This window comes from Dermacentor silvarum, chromosome 1, assembly GCF_013339745.2.
Source record: "Dermacentor silvarum isolate Dsil-2018 chromosome 1, BIME_Dsil_1.4, whole genome shotgun sequence".
NCBI classification, from domain to species: Eukaryota; Metazoa; Arthropoda; class Arachnida; order Ixodida; family Ixodidae; genus Dermacentor; species Dermacentor silvarum.
Genome location: NC_051154.1, coordinates 281,803,316 through 281,821,788, shown reverse-complemented (window position 1 = coordinate 281,821,788; position 18,473 = coordinate 281,803,316). Strand labels below are relative to the sequence as shown.

Sequence of the window (18,473 nt, the reverse complement as noted above, 5' to 3'; positions counted from 1 at the left end):
TCAGGGATGCCACCCGTGTCCCGCCTGGCACTGCTCTCGTGCTTGCCGGGTAATGCTTGCTCCTGGCTTGGCCCCAGGCTTGGAAATAAGGTAGGAGATGTCAGTTTTGGTTTATCGGGGGATGATGCACTTGAATCTGGAATGGGCTGCTCGGTTGCAAAAGATACCAGATGCTGTCGGTTTCTCTGCATTACACCCCTGGGTGTTTCTACGATGTACGAGCGTGGCCACTGGGCTCTGCGGAGAACCTGAGAACGGCACTCGGCATCTGTTACCCACACTTCGTCCCCTGAAGAGAGGTCCAGAAGCTCTCGCACCCCGTGGTGATGGTTAAAGTTCCGAGCTTGCCGTTTCTTGCCGGTGGTGTCCTTTTGGAGAAGATGTCTGGTGGTGGTATTTCTGGAGACAGCTTGCCGTGGTACCCGCGTGTTCGTAACCGCCGACCCATGAGCAGCTGCGATGGGCTGCAACCCATGACACCTCGTGTGTCACGATAAGCTAGCAGTGCCAGGAAGCAGTCATTGCTCATGCGGAAGAGATCCTTCACAGTGTGCACTGCCCGTCCTACTGCACTGTTTGACTGGGGGTAACCAGGACTGCTAGTAACATGACTGAACCCACGATTTCTCGCAAAACTTGCAAACTCGTGTGACGAGAACTGGGGTCCATTATCACTTCAGAGCACTTCCGGTATGCCGAATCGAGACATGACACTCTTGATAGCTGAAATCACCGCCTGGCTGGAAGTGTTACGTAGCGTGATGACTTCCGGGTAGAGTGAATAGTAGTCCACAAGCAGCAGAAAATTTTGTCGCTCCAGGTGGAACAAATCTGCCCCCACTTGTTGCCATGGGCGCTGTATTGAAGGTGTTGGTAGCAAAGGCTCAGCCCGCTGAACTCTTGTAGTTGCGCACCGTTCACATGATTCAAACATTGATGCAATATGTTTGCCTATGTTAGGCCACCAAACAGAGTCGCGGGCACGTGCCCTGCACCGGTTCATGCCCTGATGACCTTCATGGATTGCATCCAGAACGTCCCTCCAGAGAGCTTCCGGAATCACAAGACGCCCTCCTTTAAGAAGCAATTCCTTGCATACCGTCAGCTCCCCTTGGTAATTCCAATACTTCAAGAGGTTCGATGGAACCTTGCTTTTTCGGGGCCAACCCTGTCTGCAGTATTTCACAAGGGTGACACACTCGCCATCCATCGACTGATGTTGACCCACTGCTTTAAGGCCGACTGGTATGTCTTGCTCGATGCTGCTGACAACCTCACTCACTTACAACTCCACTTAGTTTCCCTCACCGGTGGATGCTGGTGTGACAGGGGCTCTTGAAAGAGTATCAGCCGTTGCCAGCAGCTTCCCTGGAATGTACAGAATCTTGTACTGGTACCTCATGAGCTTTAGTCGAATCCTTTGGATTCTTGGCGGTAAAGCATCGACATCCATGGAACCGAGCAGTGACGTGAGCGGTAAGTGGTCAGTCCTGACAAAGTATAGACCACGGACATACTCGTCAAACCGCTTGACTGCCCATGCAACTGTCAAGCCTTCCTTTTCCGTCTGGCTGTACCTTTGTTCCGTTGGTGTGAGGGAGCGTGATTCGTAGGCCACAGCTCTACATTCCCCACTCGGCTGGTTTTGTAGCAAAACAGCACCTAAGCCAAACGAGCTAGAATCTGCGGATATGATGGTCGGGTGCAGTGGGTGGTAGTTTGCCATGCAGATGTTGGACGACATCAGATCCTTCAACTTCTGGAACGCATCCTGCTGGGCTGGTCCCCACGCCCACTCGCTTTTCTTGTTGAGCAACCCATGAATGGGTGCCGTCACCTCTGACAAGTGTGGTAAGAACCATCCCACGTGGTTGGCCATGCCCAATAGTCTGCTGACACCACCGACATCGACCGGAGGTTCCATGCACCTGACAGCGGCAAGCTTGTTTGGGTCCGGCGAAATACCACTGCCACTAATATTTACCCCAAGGAATTTGATGCTTGTAACAACGAATTTGCATTTAGACTTATTGAGGGTCAGCCCGGCGTTCCTAAGACAACCCAGCACTGCTTGAAGCCGGCGGTCATGCTCTGCCCTGTCTCGGCCAAAAACCAAAATGTCAGATCATATTCACGACGCCGTCTTGGCCTTCAAGAATGTAGCTCATTTGGTGCTGGAAGTATTCTGAGGCAGACGTTATCCCGAATGGCAGCCGACGGTAACAATAACATCCAAATGGCTTTACTTTATTGTAGTCATGCGGATCTTCATCTGGCATTCTTGCGATTACGTCCGCTGCTTCGTTTGGAAGTAAAGTCAATAGGCGTTGCGACCAGGTCTCTTGTGCAAGTGCACGTCCTCTCAAAGTTAACGAGGTACAAAGTGATGTCACTACCAGCCTTAAAAGGTTGCATGTATCCGCGCATGTTGAAACTGTCGGTTTGTTCAAGGCTGTGCAGCTACATCTCTTTTAACTTCAGTTCCACCTCTCGTTTGTTTAGCTGTTGGGAAACTGCCTTCTAACATTCTTCGACTTCGTTGTTGTTTGCTCTGCATTTGGATATTGCTTCAATAATTGCAGGCTTGCGCATCGACTTCTGCACTGGGATACCTAACTCTTCAGGTAGCAACACTAGGTTGGGTTTTGTTAACGATGCGAGGTTCATGACTGCTGATAAGTTCCACTCTTACACGTACTAATTATATTTAGCAAAGTCAAAATGCCACGACTACCAAGTAAATGTCGCTAATGCTCCCAATGAAGTCAAGTAAGCCGTGCTCTCACCAAACCGGACACCAAGGCCACCACTGACATGCGCTCCAACCGCCGTCACCGCTGCCACCTGCTGTTACGTATTTGGCGGCTCGACGCCGAGGGCGACAGGATGACCGGCCCAAGGAACAGACGACCCACGCAGCGCCAGGAAGACAATCACCTTTTTTCTTTCAGTGACGCGCTTTTTGTGCGCTACGTAGCCAACCAGGGGGTGGCAAAAGAAAAAGAAAAGATATCGCGGCAAGTGGGGCAATTTTATCTGCAGGCTCCAACATAGAGTGTGACCAGCACCGCGAATGTTACAAGGGACAACCTCCCACGTACAGCGGAGGCGACAACCGCAACCTGCACAAGCCAATCACCATCTCTGAGGTGCGACAAGCAATCCATGCACTGACACGAAACACCACCCCAGGCAAGGACAAAGTAAATAACAAGCTCCTGCGCAATCTGGATGACGGCACCATTGAATCTCTTACTGACCTATTTATTCATCATAGGGAGGTGGGTACGCTACTAGGGGATAGGAAGCACGTGGACATCATCCTCATTTCAAAGCCAGGCAAACCCTCCAGCTTAGAAAATCTTAGACCAATATCACTGACTTCATGCCTAGGTAAGCTTCTGGAGCACTTCATTCTGAACCGACTTCAACCTTACCTAGAATCCAGCGACTTGCTGCCCGAAACAATGTTCAGATTCCGGCCCCACTTTTCTACCCACGACATTCTCCTTCAGCTGAAGGAGCAAGTCCTTGAACACATCTCACCACACAACACCAGAGCGACCTTAACACTAGGCCTTAAAGGTGCTTTCGACAATGTGGCTCACCATATCATCCTTACAAACCTAAGTCTTAGCAACTGTGGTCATAATACGTACAACTACGTACGCTCCTTTCTAACCAACCGCATGGCCACAATAGGCATTGGCTCACTCAGAACCCCGACGTTACCTATTCGCAACAAAGCACCCCCACAAGGTGCCATTCTATCACCCACCCTTTTCAACATTGCTATGATGAAACTACCTGACAAACTCAATGCAGTACTAGGAATCAGGCACGCAATATACGCCGATGATATCACTGTATGGACCACCACTGGTTCCGAAGGAGAAAAACAAGATGCACTCCAAGAAGCAGCCGATGTCGTCCAGCATTATGCAAAAAGCAGTGGTTTACGATGCTCCCCTGAGAAATCGGAACTATTAGTCGTTCGGCAGAAATCCCGTAGAAAACTCAATGAAATACCTCACATCACACTCACCCTCGACAGCAAAGAAATACCCACAGTAAATTGTGTCCGCATCCTCGGCCTCCACATACAACAGGACGGCGGAGGCGCATACACCATCCAAAGTCTCAAGCAGACCACCTTCCAAGTCTTGCGATTGGTCAGCCGCATCATCACCAAATAGTAGGGCCTGGAAGAAGACGACGTGACCCAGCTCGTCAAGGCCCTGATAATCAGCTGCATCGCCTACGCTGTCCCGTACCTGCCTCTCACTCCCAAAGAGAAATATCAACTAGAAATACTTCTGTGGAAAGCATAAAAGCAAGCGCTCGGCCTACCACCGGGAACAGCCACACTCAGGCTCGAAGCCCTAGGAGTCCATAACACAGTACGCGAAATCATAGACGCCCATCTCACAAGCCAACGAGAACGCCTAGCCCTCACACTAACAGACAAGAAGCTGGTTGATGCAAGAATTTCGTGGCACCAGGGATACGGTCGCATCTATGGAGCCCGTATCTTTACAATCAAACGCCACATTACAACACCACAGATTAAACAGACGACAATACCCACCCCCACACAAGACCCTCTCTCTCTCTAGGCTAACCAACACAGGGCCGAGGCCTCAAAAAATCAATCTATCTGGCCCCCAACATCCAGGAGCATATCAAGGTAGCTGCTATCCCCAGAAGCATGCACCCGGAACATCATGCCAGTCATCAGCAAGCTCGCGCAAAGACTCTTCAGACAGGATACGGTAACCTCCCTACCACAGTATACACAGATTCTGCGCAGCACCCCTGAAAAGGAGCCATGGTAGTCAGCGTTGTTGACCATAACCTTCAAGAGGTGGTCTCGATGATGGGTCTGCACTGCCAATGCCCCCAAAGTGGAGAAGACAGCCATCACCTCTAGTCAAACCAAAGAACACGTTACAATTATTACCGACTCCCAAGAAGCTTGCCGTAGCTATGCCAGAGGCAGAACATCTTCCATCGCCACCCGACTCCTCAAAAAAGCCTCTTAATTTCCCGACGTCGAAATAATATGGACTCCAGGACGAGTCCCTCCATGAAAATCAGCATGCGCACGCTGTAGCCCGAGCTCATGCCAGCCGGGCGCCACAAGAGAGGGATACTGCTGCATCTATGGAGCCCATAACTTTACAATACAACGCCATATTACAACACCATAGATTGAACAGACAATACCCACCCCCACATGAGACCCTCTTGAGTGAAGACACAGTAGCATGGCAACAATTACAAACCAACACATACCCCCATTTAACCAGATTACACGCAATACACCCTGCACTGTACTCGTACAAATGCCCCCTTTGTAATGACTACGCTTCCCTATATCACACCACATGGGCATGCCCCAAAATACAGGTAGCCCCCCATATACCCAACCCCACACCCCAGCAGTGGGAGGCCGTGCTGACTAGCTCGGACCCTCGTGACAAGCAACAACAGGTGCAGCGGATGCAAGAGACAAGAGCTGCAGGAGCCCTGGACTGAGGGCACCTCCCAGCACAACCAGGAAGACGCCTGCTTGTTTTTTTTCTTAATAAATGTTTTTCCTCCTCCTCCAAGATAAACAAGTTGGCTTTTGCTCAACATGGTTAGCAGTGCCAGTGATGGCCTAGAGAGGAAGAAACAGTGCATGTTTGCATCTGTGTTTTCCTGTTGTCTGCACTATTTGATATATTGAATGTTAAAGGTCACTTAGTTGAATGCTCTTGCATTTAGGGGGCTATGCTAAACTTGCAGACTCACTCGTGGTACAGGAGGCAGCACTGGTGCCAAGAAATTCTTGCACAATAAGTACGTGGCTCTGCCTTAACTCAGCACAGACCACAAGACACAAAAAAATGTCCAGCAGGTGCTAGTTCTTCAGGTAACTCATAAATTATATTCGAGCCTTTCCCCACAGGCTTTCGAACCAAAGAGCCTGATTCCCAATGCTTAACTATAGCTTTTTTTATGTTGTTCTTTATGTGTTATTGTAAAGGTAGTGATGACTTTTTCAAGGCGTAAGATCGTCTTCCCATGCTGTGCCAACTTGAACTCTCTTCATTTATATTTGGAAGAAATTCTTAACTCGGCAATGTCTTAACTCGACAGAGCAAAGCCAGCAGCTGTGCACTTTACATGCGCTCACGCTCCCTTGTATAGCTGCAGGCAACAACCATGCTGTAATCATCAGGCAGATGGCATCATTCACCACCAGCTATCGGATCTGGCGTGACATCGTGGTTCCTTACAAGCCCAGACAGTTTCACCACGTGCCCTGTTTCTGTGCATAAGAAACGCCCACGTCGGTTCTATAAAAGGAAGGTGGACCTGGCCAACTTCAAAGCAGAGCCAGCAGCTGTGCACTCTACATGTGCTCACGCTCCCCTGCATTGCTGTAGGTGGGCAACTCTTTTCTTGACTTTTTAGCAATTTTCAGCTGATTACATGGTAGTCGCAGTTGCTTGCCTGCTCAACTGTACACTGTTCTTGTTCTTCCGGCCAACTTCAAAGCAGAGCCAGCAGCTGTGCACTCTACATGTGCTCACGCTCCCCTGCATTGCTGTAGGTGGGCAACTCTTTTCTTGACTTTTTAGCAATTTTCAGCTGATTACATGGTAGTCGCGGTTGCTTGCCTGCTCAACTGTACACTGTTCTTGTTCTTCCGGCCAACTTCAAAGCAGAGCCAGCAGCTGTGCACTCTACATGTGCTCACGCTCCCCTGCATTGCTGTAGGTGGGCAACTCTTTTCTTGACTTTTTAGCAATTTTCAGCTGATTACATGGTAGTCGTGGTTGCTTGCCTGCTCAACTGTACACTGTTCTTGTTCTTGCATTGCAATATTGTTTTTGCTACTACTTTTTTATCATGAAACACCATAACACAGACGCTCTGACAGATTTCGCAAGAATACTGGGAGAAAAGGCGCCAAGTAGCATTAAGGAAGTTGTAAAGGTAATAACTGAAATGACTGCGAAATTCACAACAGCAGCGCATGATCTCAAGAGTGAAAAAAAGGTGCTTGACTCGTAAAACTTGGCGGTAAAAACAAAGTTGACATCTGTCAGGGCGTCGATGGGATTCATAAACGATAGCTTTGAGGAATTCAAATTGGAAGTCAAGGCACTTCGAGCAGAAGTAAATCAAGTAAAAACCCACACCCAGGACCTTCAACAGAAAAACCAGAAACTGAACAGAGAACTGAAGGAAGTTAATAAGCAATTGATTGAACTAAAGCAGCATGGAAGAAAGGATAACACTGAATTGAAAGGTGTACCTGCAGCAGAGAACGAGGATCGCCGTAAAGCAATCCAAACAATAGCTACGTGCTTACAAATAGAACACACCAGCAGTGATATTGTTGATGTTCATCGGATACCGATGAAAGAATGTGGACCCACAAATATTGTAGTAAAGTTCATGTCCAGATCCTCATGTGACATGTTTTTCCAGGCAGTGAAAAAACATTGACTTAATGCTTCCATGCTTGGTTTTGTGGAAAACACACCTGTTTTCATAAACGAGCACCTCTGCAAAGAAAATAAGATACTGCTTGGGAAAGCTAGGCAAGCCAAGAAAGAAAACAAATGGAATTTTGCCTGGGTTTCCGACGACAAAATACTCATGCGGAAGAGTGAAAACGCGAGGGTAGTGCATGTAACCTGTGAGGAAGATCTAGAAAAATAGCATGATGCTATGTTTCTTATGTATGCCTGATGTATGACGTATGTCATCATGGCTAACGATGGTACAATGAAAACTGTGCGTAATTTACTCTATTTTACAGCAACATACGCAATATAAATAAAAACCTGAACTTCTGTCACTTACCACACAACCGGAACCGACAAACGTTATTATTGCTACTACAGAAACTTGATTAAAAAAGAATGAAAGTGTGTGTATTCCTGGATACAAAACAGTATCAGAAACGCATGGCTCAGCGTCTTGTGGAGGTGGTGTTGCTTTTTTTGTACGGTGCGGACTAAGATTTTCTGTCATAAATATTGACAGTATTAAGACAAAGCACACTGAGTATACAAATGTAATGCAGTCTTATCATCATCATCATCAGCCTGTATTTATGTCCACTACAGGATGAAGGCCTCTCCCTGTGATCTCCAATGACCCCTGTCATGCGCTAGCTGATTCCAACTTGCACCTGCGAATTTCCTAACTTCATCGCTCCCCCTAGTTTTCTACAGTCCTCGACTGCGCTTACCTTCTCTTGGTATCCATTCTGTAACTCTAATGGTCCACCGGTTATCCATCCTACGCATTACATGGCCTGCCCAGCTCCACTTTGTCTGCCTAATGTCAACTAGAATATCGGCTATCCCCATTTGTTCTCTGATCCACACCGCTCTCTTCCTGTCTCCTAACGTTAGACCTAACATTTTTCATTCCATCGCTCTTTGTGCCGTCCTCAACTTGTTCTCAAGCTTCTTTGTTAACCTCCAAGTTTCTGCCCCCTATGTTAGCACCGGCAGAATGCAATGATTGTACACTTTTCATTTCAACGACAGTGGTAATCTGCCAGTCAGGATTTGGTAATGCCTGCCGTATGCACTCCAGCCCAATTTTATTCTTCTATGAATTTTTTTCTCCTTATCAGGCTCTTCTGTGAGTAATTGACCTAGATAAACGTACTCCTTTACAGACTCTAGAGGCTGACTGGCAATCTTGAATTCTTGTTCCCTTGCCAGGCTATTGAACATTATCTTTGTCTTCTGCATATTAATCTTCAACCCCACTCTTACACTTTCTCGGTTAAGGTCATCAATCATTTGCTGTAATTCATCCCCATTGTTGCTGAATAGGACAATGTCATCTGCAAACAGAAGGTTGCTGAGATATTCGCCGTTGATTCTCACTCCTAAGCCTTCCCAGTCTAAGAGCTTGAATATTTATTCTAAGCATGCAGTGAATTGCATTGGAGATATTGTGTCTCCTTGCCTGACCCCTTTCTTGATAGGTAACTTTCTACTTTTCTTGTAGAGAACCAAGGTTGCTGTGCAATCCTTGTAGATATTTGCCAATATATTCACGTATGCATCCTGTACTCCTTGGTTATGTAATGCTTCTCTGACTGCTGGTATCTCTACTGAATCAAATGCTTTTTCATAATCTACAAAAACCATATAGAGGTTGATTGTACTCTGCAGATTTCTCTATTACCTGGTTGATGACATGGATATGATCCATCGTAGAATATCCCTTCCTGAAGCCAGCTTGTTCTCTTGGTTGGCTGAAGTCAAGTGTTGTGCTGATTCTATTTGAAATTACCTCGTTGAATATTTTATACTATACTGAGAGCCAACTAATGGGTCTATAATTCTACAATTCTTTAACATTTCCCTTCTTGTGGATGAGTATAATGTTGGCGTTCTTCCAGCTTTCTGGTACACTTGAAGTCATAAGGCATTACGTATAAAGGGCCGCAAGATTTTCAAGTATGATATCTCCCCCATCATTGACTAAACCGACTGTTATTCCATCTTCTCCAGCAGCTTTTCCCTGGTCATGACTTTTAAGGCCCTTCTAACTTCATTGCTAGTTATAGAAGGGGCCTCTGTATCCTGTTCATGACTACTTCGAATGAAAGTATCTTGGCTGCTCTGGGAACTGTACAGGTCAGTATAGAATTCTTCCGCTGCTTTTACTATGTCATCAAAATTCCTGTTGATATTACCCTGCTTATCTTTCAGTGCATACATTTTGCCTTGTCCTATGCCTAGCTTTCTTCTCACTGATTTCATGCTGCGTCCATTTTTTACTGGTTCCTCAATCTTTTCCACGTTATAATTTCGGATATCTCTTATCATCATCTTGTTGATCAGTTTTGACAGGTCAGCAAATTCTATCTCATCTCTTGAGTTGAACACTTTCATGTTTTGTCATTTCATCTTTTGAGTTGAACACTTTCATGTTTTGTCATTTCTTTATTAGGTCCTTTGTTTCTTGGGAGAGCTTACGTACTAGTTGCCTTGGTGCTTTACCTCCCACTTCAATTGCTGCTTCTGAGGTCAGCCTAGTTGCGGTTTCATTCATTACCTCTATGTTATCTTCATCTTCCTGTTCTAAACCTGCATATTTGTTTGCGTGCACCAGCCTGAATTGGTCTGCTTTTACCCTTACTGCGTCTAGGTTGGCCTGTTTCCTCTTGACTAATTTTATTCTTTCTTTCTTCAAATTCAGAGAAATCCTAGACCTCACTAACCTATGGTCTCTGCACTTTACCCCACCTAACACTTCGATATCCTGCACTATGCTGGGATCGGCAGAGAGTATGAAATCAATTTCATTCCTTGTTTTTCCATTAGGGCTTTTCCAGGTCCACTTCCTGTTGCTGCGCTTCCTGAAGAAGGTATTCATTATTCGGAGCCTATTTCTTTCTGCGAATTCTACCAACATCTCTCCTCTAGTGTTCCTAGAATTGGTGCCGTAGTTGACAATTGCTTGCTCACCAGCCGGCTTTCCCCCCACTTTTGCATTGAAGTCACCCACGACAACAGTATACTGAGTTTGCACCTTTTTCATCGCTAATTCAACATCTTCATAAAACTGTTCTATTTCTTCATCATCGTAACTGGAGGTTGGGGGGTAGGCTTGTACTACCTTTATTCTACACCTTTATTCTACAACGTTGACAGGTTCAGTTTCCAGTGGTAGCCTGTCCGGACCCAGAGATTATTAGTACCCTCTGCTGCGTCGCAGGTCTGACCGCCGCCTTGGTCAGGTGGTCCGCAACCGCTGGGGACTGAGGGCTATGGGTAAATTGCAGGAGTCATGAGGGAGGTAGTGGCCAAATACTGCACCAGGGATGCCAATTCCTGTTCTGGTGAGGGAGTGACCTTGTTGAAGCTTAGTGGGCCTTCCTAATTTGGTTGCACCTTGACTAGTATAGCCCCACTAGCTCTCGGTGATATTTTGTTTCCTTTTCTTGCCGGTTGAGGTGCCACTCCATGCCTGAAAATGTAGTGGACTGGAAAAAACATCGAACAGAACACTACACGTCTATGCATACAACACCAAAATTCCCCAAACTTAACAGCAGAATGACCCTAAATCATTGAGAATTTAAATGTCATATGTTTGTACTATGCATCCATTAATAATGCACGTAACAGTGCCACTGAGAGCCTCGTTGACTTAACGGATATACTATCAGACTCGCTTTCATTTTGCGTTCAAAATTCTTGCGTGCGACTCACGCATTAAAGAACCAAAAACAAAAAACTTCCGCAAATTACGCATAGAAGATTACAAGGAGATTCGTGCTTATTTATAAGTACTTCCATGCACTAAATGAAACTCAAATGCTGCCGTCATCTAAATGCATGTATGAGACACGCACAGCCTTAGACGTACCCTTACATAATACGTCGAAGAGATAAGAATTCTGTAGCGTATACCATTACTAAAAGCGATCCGCGCAGTCCATTTTTAAGGCGCGGTACTTTCTATGTGCTTGCGGGTACAATGATCACGCGATTTCTAAAATCAGATGAAGTAGACTAGAATAACCAGTATCTAACGTGATTCAGTGTTATTTTCAGAACTCATGAAATCCGAAAACAGACTTAGTTTAACAGAGACTCACACGTACTTTCTACATATCTCTGCGGAAAAAAAAGACACTAACGCTATTCTTTCTCGAGCGTTCAGCTGTCACGCTTTCTTGAACGCAAGCATCAAATTAACCTGGAAAGGTATCTGCCTCTACCATGATCAGAAGAGACCAATACTGCCCTCTGCCTAACAGAATGTTCCTAAAACTCAAAGTTGTTCCAAAGTATCCTCAGAGAAATGAATAATAATGAATGCAACTTACCAAACGTGCCTCCAAAGAAAAGCATTACTGTCAAACAAAAGACGACTTGTCACGAACTCGCACATAAGCATCGCTCATCAATTGATCACGTCTTGACAGTCTTATAGTTTCGGTAATTTATACACTACACCAACATCCGTAACTTCTTCTATGGCAACCATAATTGATCATGTCTTGACAAACATATCACCAAATGTAGATACCCATGTCCTTCAACAACCTATCTTGGACTATTTGCCAATATTTCTTACAGTAGGAATCCCTGTTATAGAAAAATCTAATAGTAGGAGACATTCATGAAAATTGATTACACTTATGCTCGGAACCTTCTGTTGGCATGCAAAACAGGCATTTATCATAATGATGTCAATACTGAATTCTCAAACCTAATTCAGATATTAAAAGACATCCTAAAGAATAGCAAACGTGAATTTCTGAAGCATTCTTATGATAAACCTGCCTGCCCATGGATGACAAATCATATATTAGACCTGCTTAAGGCTAAAGACTACTGGTACCATAAGAGGACACACAACAAAAGCAATATTTACTACTTAAGTGAGTATTAAAAGGCCCGCAATATAACAGTATCGGCGCTGCGGAAGCGAAAAAAAGACTATTACTTAGGGCTGATTAAACAAGCTACAGGTAACTCCAAGAGGATATGGCAGATTGTTAACGAAGCTATCTCCCAGTCTAGCAAGCAGAGCATTCTTCCTCATAATGTACCAGAAAGTACTTTTGAGAAATTTAATGTGTATTTCAGAAACATAGGCCTTGTTTAGTAGAAATGCTTTCTGATCATAATTTACCCTTTTATTTTATCACCCCTATAGTTAATTCTTTTGTTATGCATGACATTGATATGGAGGAAATACTTATTACTGTAAACAATCTAAGCACTGGGAAAGCAGCGGGACCTGATGGCATAACTGTGAGGCTAGTCAAAGAAAACATTGATATATTGGGTCCAGTACTACTCCACTTATCAATCCCTTATTGCACACGGGAATCTATCCAACATCGTTAAAGACTGCTAAGGTCACCCCGATCTTCAAAGAGGGAGACAAATCTGATCCATCTTACTATCGCCCCATATCTGTTCTAAGTGTTATCAATACCATCTTCGAAAAACTTCTTGCTAAACGTATTCATTCTTTTTTTAAAAATATAGCGTACTCAGTCGACAACAGCATGGTTTTCGACCTAATCATTCTACGTCTACCGCAGCACTTTCATTAACACAGGCCCCAATAAAAAACGCGCTTCACAATAACCAACTAGTAGCAGTTATTTTTCTCGATTTAAAAAAATCCTTTGACACAGTTGATCATAATGTCTCACTTGATAAGCTAAGCATTTATGGCTTTCGCAACAACGTACCTTGAATTCTTTCATAGTTATTTTCACAATCGAAACCAAATCGTTGAAATAAACAAGATAACCTCATCCCCTCAACATCTGAAAAAAGGAGTGCCACAGGGATCTGTGCATGGTACCTTGTTTTTTAGAATTTATCTCAATGACTTACCTAATGTCTGCTAATGTATTAATGTATGCTGATGACATTGCTTTGATAATTACAGGTAACAACATCAAGAAAATAGAAGAAAAAACGCAAATAGAGCTTTTTGAGATTTCTGAATGGTTTCTTGCGAATAAATTGACAATAAGTACCAAAAAAATGAAATATACTCTTTTTCATTCACGTTCCGAAACCGTCAGTAGTGATTCTGTCTCGTTGTCTATAAATCAATGTCCACTTGAACGCACGCACCGACTCATATACGTATCTCGGCATTATTCTCGACAAAAATCTAAACTGCCAATGCCACATAGAAGCTCTCTGCTTCAAGCTAGCATCTGGCTGTTATGCTCTTCTCAGGGCACGGGAACATTTTCAACCTAGAACCTATTCGGCGCCTTCAAAAACGAGCCATCCGCACCCTTACTTTCTCTCAGTGAGATGAAACAAGTAAACCAATCTTTGTCAAATTACAAATACTGCCTTTCGATTCTTTGCATGAAATAAATATGGTCAAATGCGTTAATAACATCATAACGGACCCAATCATACATTTCATTTATCAATATTACGTAAGCCAGCTCGCCCAACATGAAATAAAACTTTTTGCAACTTCAACATACCATCGACAAGAAATATATATGGCCAGAGATTACTGGAATTTATTGGCATAAAATATGGGATAACTTACTATTTGAGGCTAAACAAAACAAAATGTATCACATTGGTTAAAAAAATACTATCTTCAGCAAATGTCCGCAGAACCTGTCTGAATATGTTCATCCCATGTACGGTGACCAATAGTATGCACTTGCTTACAAATGTGTTTTTTATGCTAAGTTGCAAACGAGAATTTTTTTTCATACTAACAAAGTGTTCGTGTCAATTTATACTGTTTTTTAATATGCTCTATGTATTCCTTATATTTATACTGTGCAATAATGGGTCACAGACAAGCTTACTGCCAATTATATATTTTTAAATGGCCCCACTACTAGCCTTTGGCTAAGGGGCCATACAGTGTTTGCACACTGTATGGTGCTGACTTGTACTAACTTTGTATTAACTTTAGAGAAATAAACTTAACTTGAAAACTTGAAAAAAAAGTGGCACTCATGCACTCGACTAGTCTGACAGAAGCCACGTAGAAAGTTGCAGAGATTTGAATCTTTCTGAAAATCTCCCTAATAGCTTTGCCCTTTCCCAACTTTTCAGGTGCTGAGGGGAAGCTGGCAGCAAGGACTTCGTAAGTGTTTTTGTTTTATATTTCCACCCTCACTTGAGTGTGATGCCCATTAACACCACTTTTGTTCCTGCAGCACGGTTCCACAGATGAGTGGAATTCCCAAGGAAGAACTACCAGCACAAGTTTCCGGTAAGAGGATTTGTTTGTGCATTTACTGCAGAACTTCACGTTAAGTCCACAAGTCTAGGCTTTTGTCATGTTTTGTTCCCATTTTGTCTAGGCTCGCTGCATGTCAAGGATTGTTACGTTGGTTTTCTTTGTACAATTTGAATTTATCTCTTCAACTGCTTCATTCAATTTTTTGAATCTGCTCAATGGAAGGTTGCGATTGCTCTCAGTTTTATTACCCTTACCAAACCTCCAAATGCTGCTTGGTGTGTGTATTACAGCCAGTGGCCTCCGAAGTTGTCCCGAACCAGTCATTTCCTGATCATCTGTAGCACTGCTGTTGTAACTGTTTGCTGCAACTAAATTTCTTTTAGTGAGGTATTGGGTATTTGATTCCCAACTTAGCTCGTAGGTGCAAAAGGTCCTCCACTATAGCTTACATGTGAGGAAACCCTTGTTAAAACCTGGTTAATGTTGTCCGGATCGATTTCATGCTCAAAACCACGAGCAGCATATGGACTGTCATGCATGCAGCAGAGGGAAACTATGAGCCTATATATGCTAGAATTATAGCAAACATAACTGAGTGTCTAGGATCCTACATGTGTTCCTTAAGAATACACAGGGGGTACTGCTTCAAACATCTGATAAGAATGCAACACAGAACTTCGTTAAATATATAAGTGCAATTGTGTGCTTATTGTACAATAATTGTACAATTGTGCTTATGAAGTTATGCCCCATGTTTTATTTGCGCTAGAACTGCATGCAATATGATGTTTTTATGTTGTGATTATGCAAGACTTTTCTTTCTTTTACTAAAAGGTAAGCACTCGCGCTAGGATGTCAACATTTCTGCTTAACCGTAACAGTATAGCCAGGCTTGTAAAGTTGGAAGGAAGACAAAAAAAAAGATCTGTGCTCACTAGGTACCAGTTTCAATGCCGTCTATTTAAAAAAGTTTTGTTTTACTGTGAAAGCCTGCTTTTAGGCATCATGCATTTCTTTAGATCCAGCTCTCTTTTGAAGACATTATTCCAAGTAAGCCCTGTTTCCACATTCCTGGCCATGTTTCGGGCCAGGCCACATTCAATACAAGCCAAACCTTTTATATCCCGAGGTTCTGATGGATTGGAAGCACCATTTTAAGAGACTCACGTCCACGGTGGCACCAGATTTTCCTCTGGGTTGCATTGTGAGAAACCCAGTGGCCCTGATGGGAAGTCGGCATTAAGGAGTAGGCAGTCCCTGGCCACAAGCTGGGGCACTGTTGCTCATGCGAATCTTGGTGTGTGCAGGGGCCGAGGAAGACCGGCTGCCCATTCCAGAAGAGCAGGCAGCGCCGGATGAGCCAGAGCAGGTTCCTGCGGCAAACATGTAGGCAGCTATGGGAGCCCATCAGTTCCAGTTTTCGGCATTGTGTGATTTTTTTTTAAATTGTGACAACAGCTAAACTGACACCAAATGGCAACTACAAATTTGTTTGGACTGGTTTAGCATTCTCTCAAGACTATTTGGTGGTAAATGGTATATTATTACTGAAAAAAATTAAAATTACACTTTTGTGTTCGTGTGCTTTCCAAGTTTTGCACTAGTAGGTTAGTGTGATATCAATGGAGTTAAAACTGTTTTCTGATGGTGTCTGCCGCGATGCCTAACGTAAATAAAATGCCAACTTTGCTGCACTGAACTGGTGGCATTGTTTGTCACTGGTAGCGTAAAACAAAGTACAGACTGTGCTTATGCTGTTGCAGTGAACAAGATACCATAGTTATTTGGATCTAGGGCCAACAGCCTCTTAATACGCATGAGTTACAAAAGCACCAGGTGCTCCTAAATTCATGGCTCCGGCTTCTCCTGCAGGTCTTCACAAGCGGCAGCTGGTGCATCTCAGCCAGGATCGGCTGTACGACCCAGTCGTCATCGAAGTCAACCAGCAAGAAGAGGGCACCCCGCCAATCGGTCGACAGCCCAGCTCCTGAGCAACCACCATTTAAGCAGCCCTGCGAACAGCACCACTGCTGTGTCAACATTTCTTTTTTTGTTTTTAAATTTTATTTAATAATACCTCAAATACCCCAGGTATGGGGTCTTACATGAGGCATGGGCAATTATTTAATTGAGACAACATTGTCTTTGCACGTGTACTGACAGGGCAGCCCTGTCCCCTCTTGACACATTTGGTGACAAACCAATATCTTCAGATATTTTGTGTTACTATTTCCTGCATCAACTAAAAGGGAAACGCAAAGCCATCTCTGTATTTCTGTTGTTTTATTGTTTGTTCGCTTTTTTGTTTTTTCCTGTGGTCACCTGATAAGCCTTATTTATTTATTCATTCATTTTTTTTAAATGCTTAGTGGCCTCGTAAGTTGAACGAAGCATTAGGTGGGTGCATAATAAATAGAAATAAATGGAAATAGAGCAGCATTCACATAAGCAACATAATTGAACACCATTAGAAAATAGCCCACAGAAAAAAAGAACCGCTAGACATAGGAGACAAAAGATAACAAAAACCAGAAACACAAGAATAGGACAGAAAAAGCATGAATACAAGGAAACAGCATAGTACTAATGTGTGAAAGTCAAAAAGAAAGACATAACTGTGTTGTTTCACGCTGCCATGCAGAGAAATTCTGAGAATGTGAGCTGGTTTGTTTAAGCTCGTATTTACTTCGAACTTAATGCTACATGGCCTAGCCAATGATGCAACGTTCGTCAAACTGTGTTCCCTGTTACCTGTGAGGAAATGCTTCATTAAGGAGGAACTGTAACCATCTGGGTGGGCAAATGCTAAAGTGCCCAGTAGATTTGTGCACGGCACAAGAGCTGTGCACAGCACAAGCTTGTTCCTGTCTGCACTCCAGATATTTCTTATGGTTCTTTCATTTCAGAGTGGCTATCTGTTCCTTCATCGCATTCTTGTTCATGAAAATAGCCAGTCTGTTTTGTCATAGCAATAGTGACACCAGATATGTCCTCATCATATTATTTCCTTGATAGTTCTCAGTGGACAAATCTCCTTGACGGGCTTGAAAACTGTCTTGTTGTTTATTCACATTGTTCGTTTTCTTTCTTTTCCATAATGTTCTTTAGACTTGTTCGGTCCTTTTTATTTGAACTTGCTTGTTATAACTACCTGTGATATTACACACTGGAGCTACTCATGTGGACTTGCCTCAACATGGGACCCACCTGCCATATTTGCAGAGCTTCAAGCCATGAAACTTTCTTTTATTTTTATTTTATTTAATAAAGAAATACTATGCTTACTGCTTTATCACATTCTTCTACTTCACATCTTTGTGTGTTGAATCTGAAGCAAACTGTTCCACACATTGTCACGTGAAGTTGGTGACCTGCTGCGCACACAAGAGACGATAAATCTGGGAGGCTGCAACTGTTTCGGTGGGTGAACTTGTGCTTTGCAACGCAAAGCAAGCCATTAAATGGTAGTGACTAGCACAAACAATGGTTGTTCATTGAACAGTGTTGTTCATAATTGAGAATTTAACAGAAACCAGCAATCATTGTGGTAATTCTGAAACTATACACAAGTTTCGTGAAATCTGGCAGGAGGCTCGCATCTTTCCAGAAGTGGCCGCAAGATTCAATAAATGTGTAAAAGTGACCTTATAGCTGAAAGGATGCTTGTCTATGCTGTTTAGACTATGTTAGAGGTTCACTTAGAAAATCAATAAAGTGAGCTTTGTCAAGGTCAGCCT

The 18,473-nt window shown here is 43.7% G+C and overlaps 1 protein-coding gene across 2 annotated transcripts; it reads left to right on the top strand.

The window, feature by feature from the left end:
• The first annotated feature begins 14,504 nt into the window (after positions 1-14,504).
• LOC125942196 (uncharacterized) lies at positions 14,505-18,014 on the top strand. Of its 2 annotated transcripts, none has more exons than XR_007464889.1 (3): positions 14,505-14,766; positions 16,044-16,164; positions 16,620-18,014. XR_007464889.1 is itself a non-coding variant. In XM_049660347.1 (3 exons), the coding sequence occupies exons 1-3, from the start codon at positions 14,724-14,726 to the stop codon at positions 16,805-16,807; spliced, it is 321 nt and encodes a 106-aa protein (XP_049516304.1). In that variant the 5' UTR covers positions 14,505-14,723; the 3' UTR covers positions 16,808-18,014. The 2 variants fall into 2 exon arrangements, 1 of the variants encoding a protein (XP_049516304.1); XM_049660347.1 differs by having other exon boundaries at positions 16,044-16,122; positions 16,609-18,014.
• Positions 18,015-18,473: the final 459 nt, after the last annotated feature.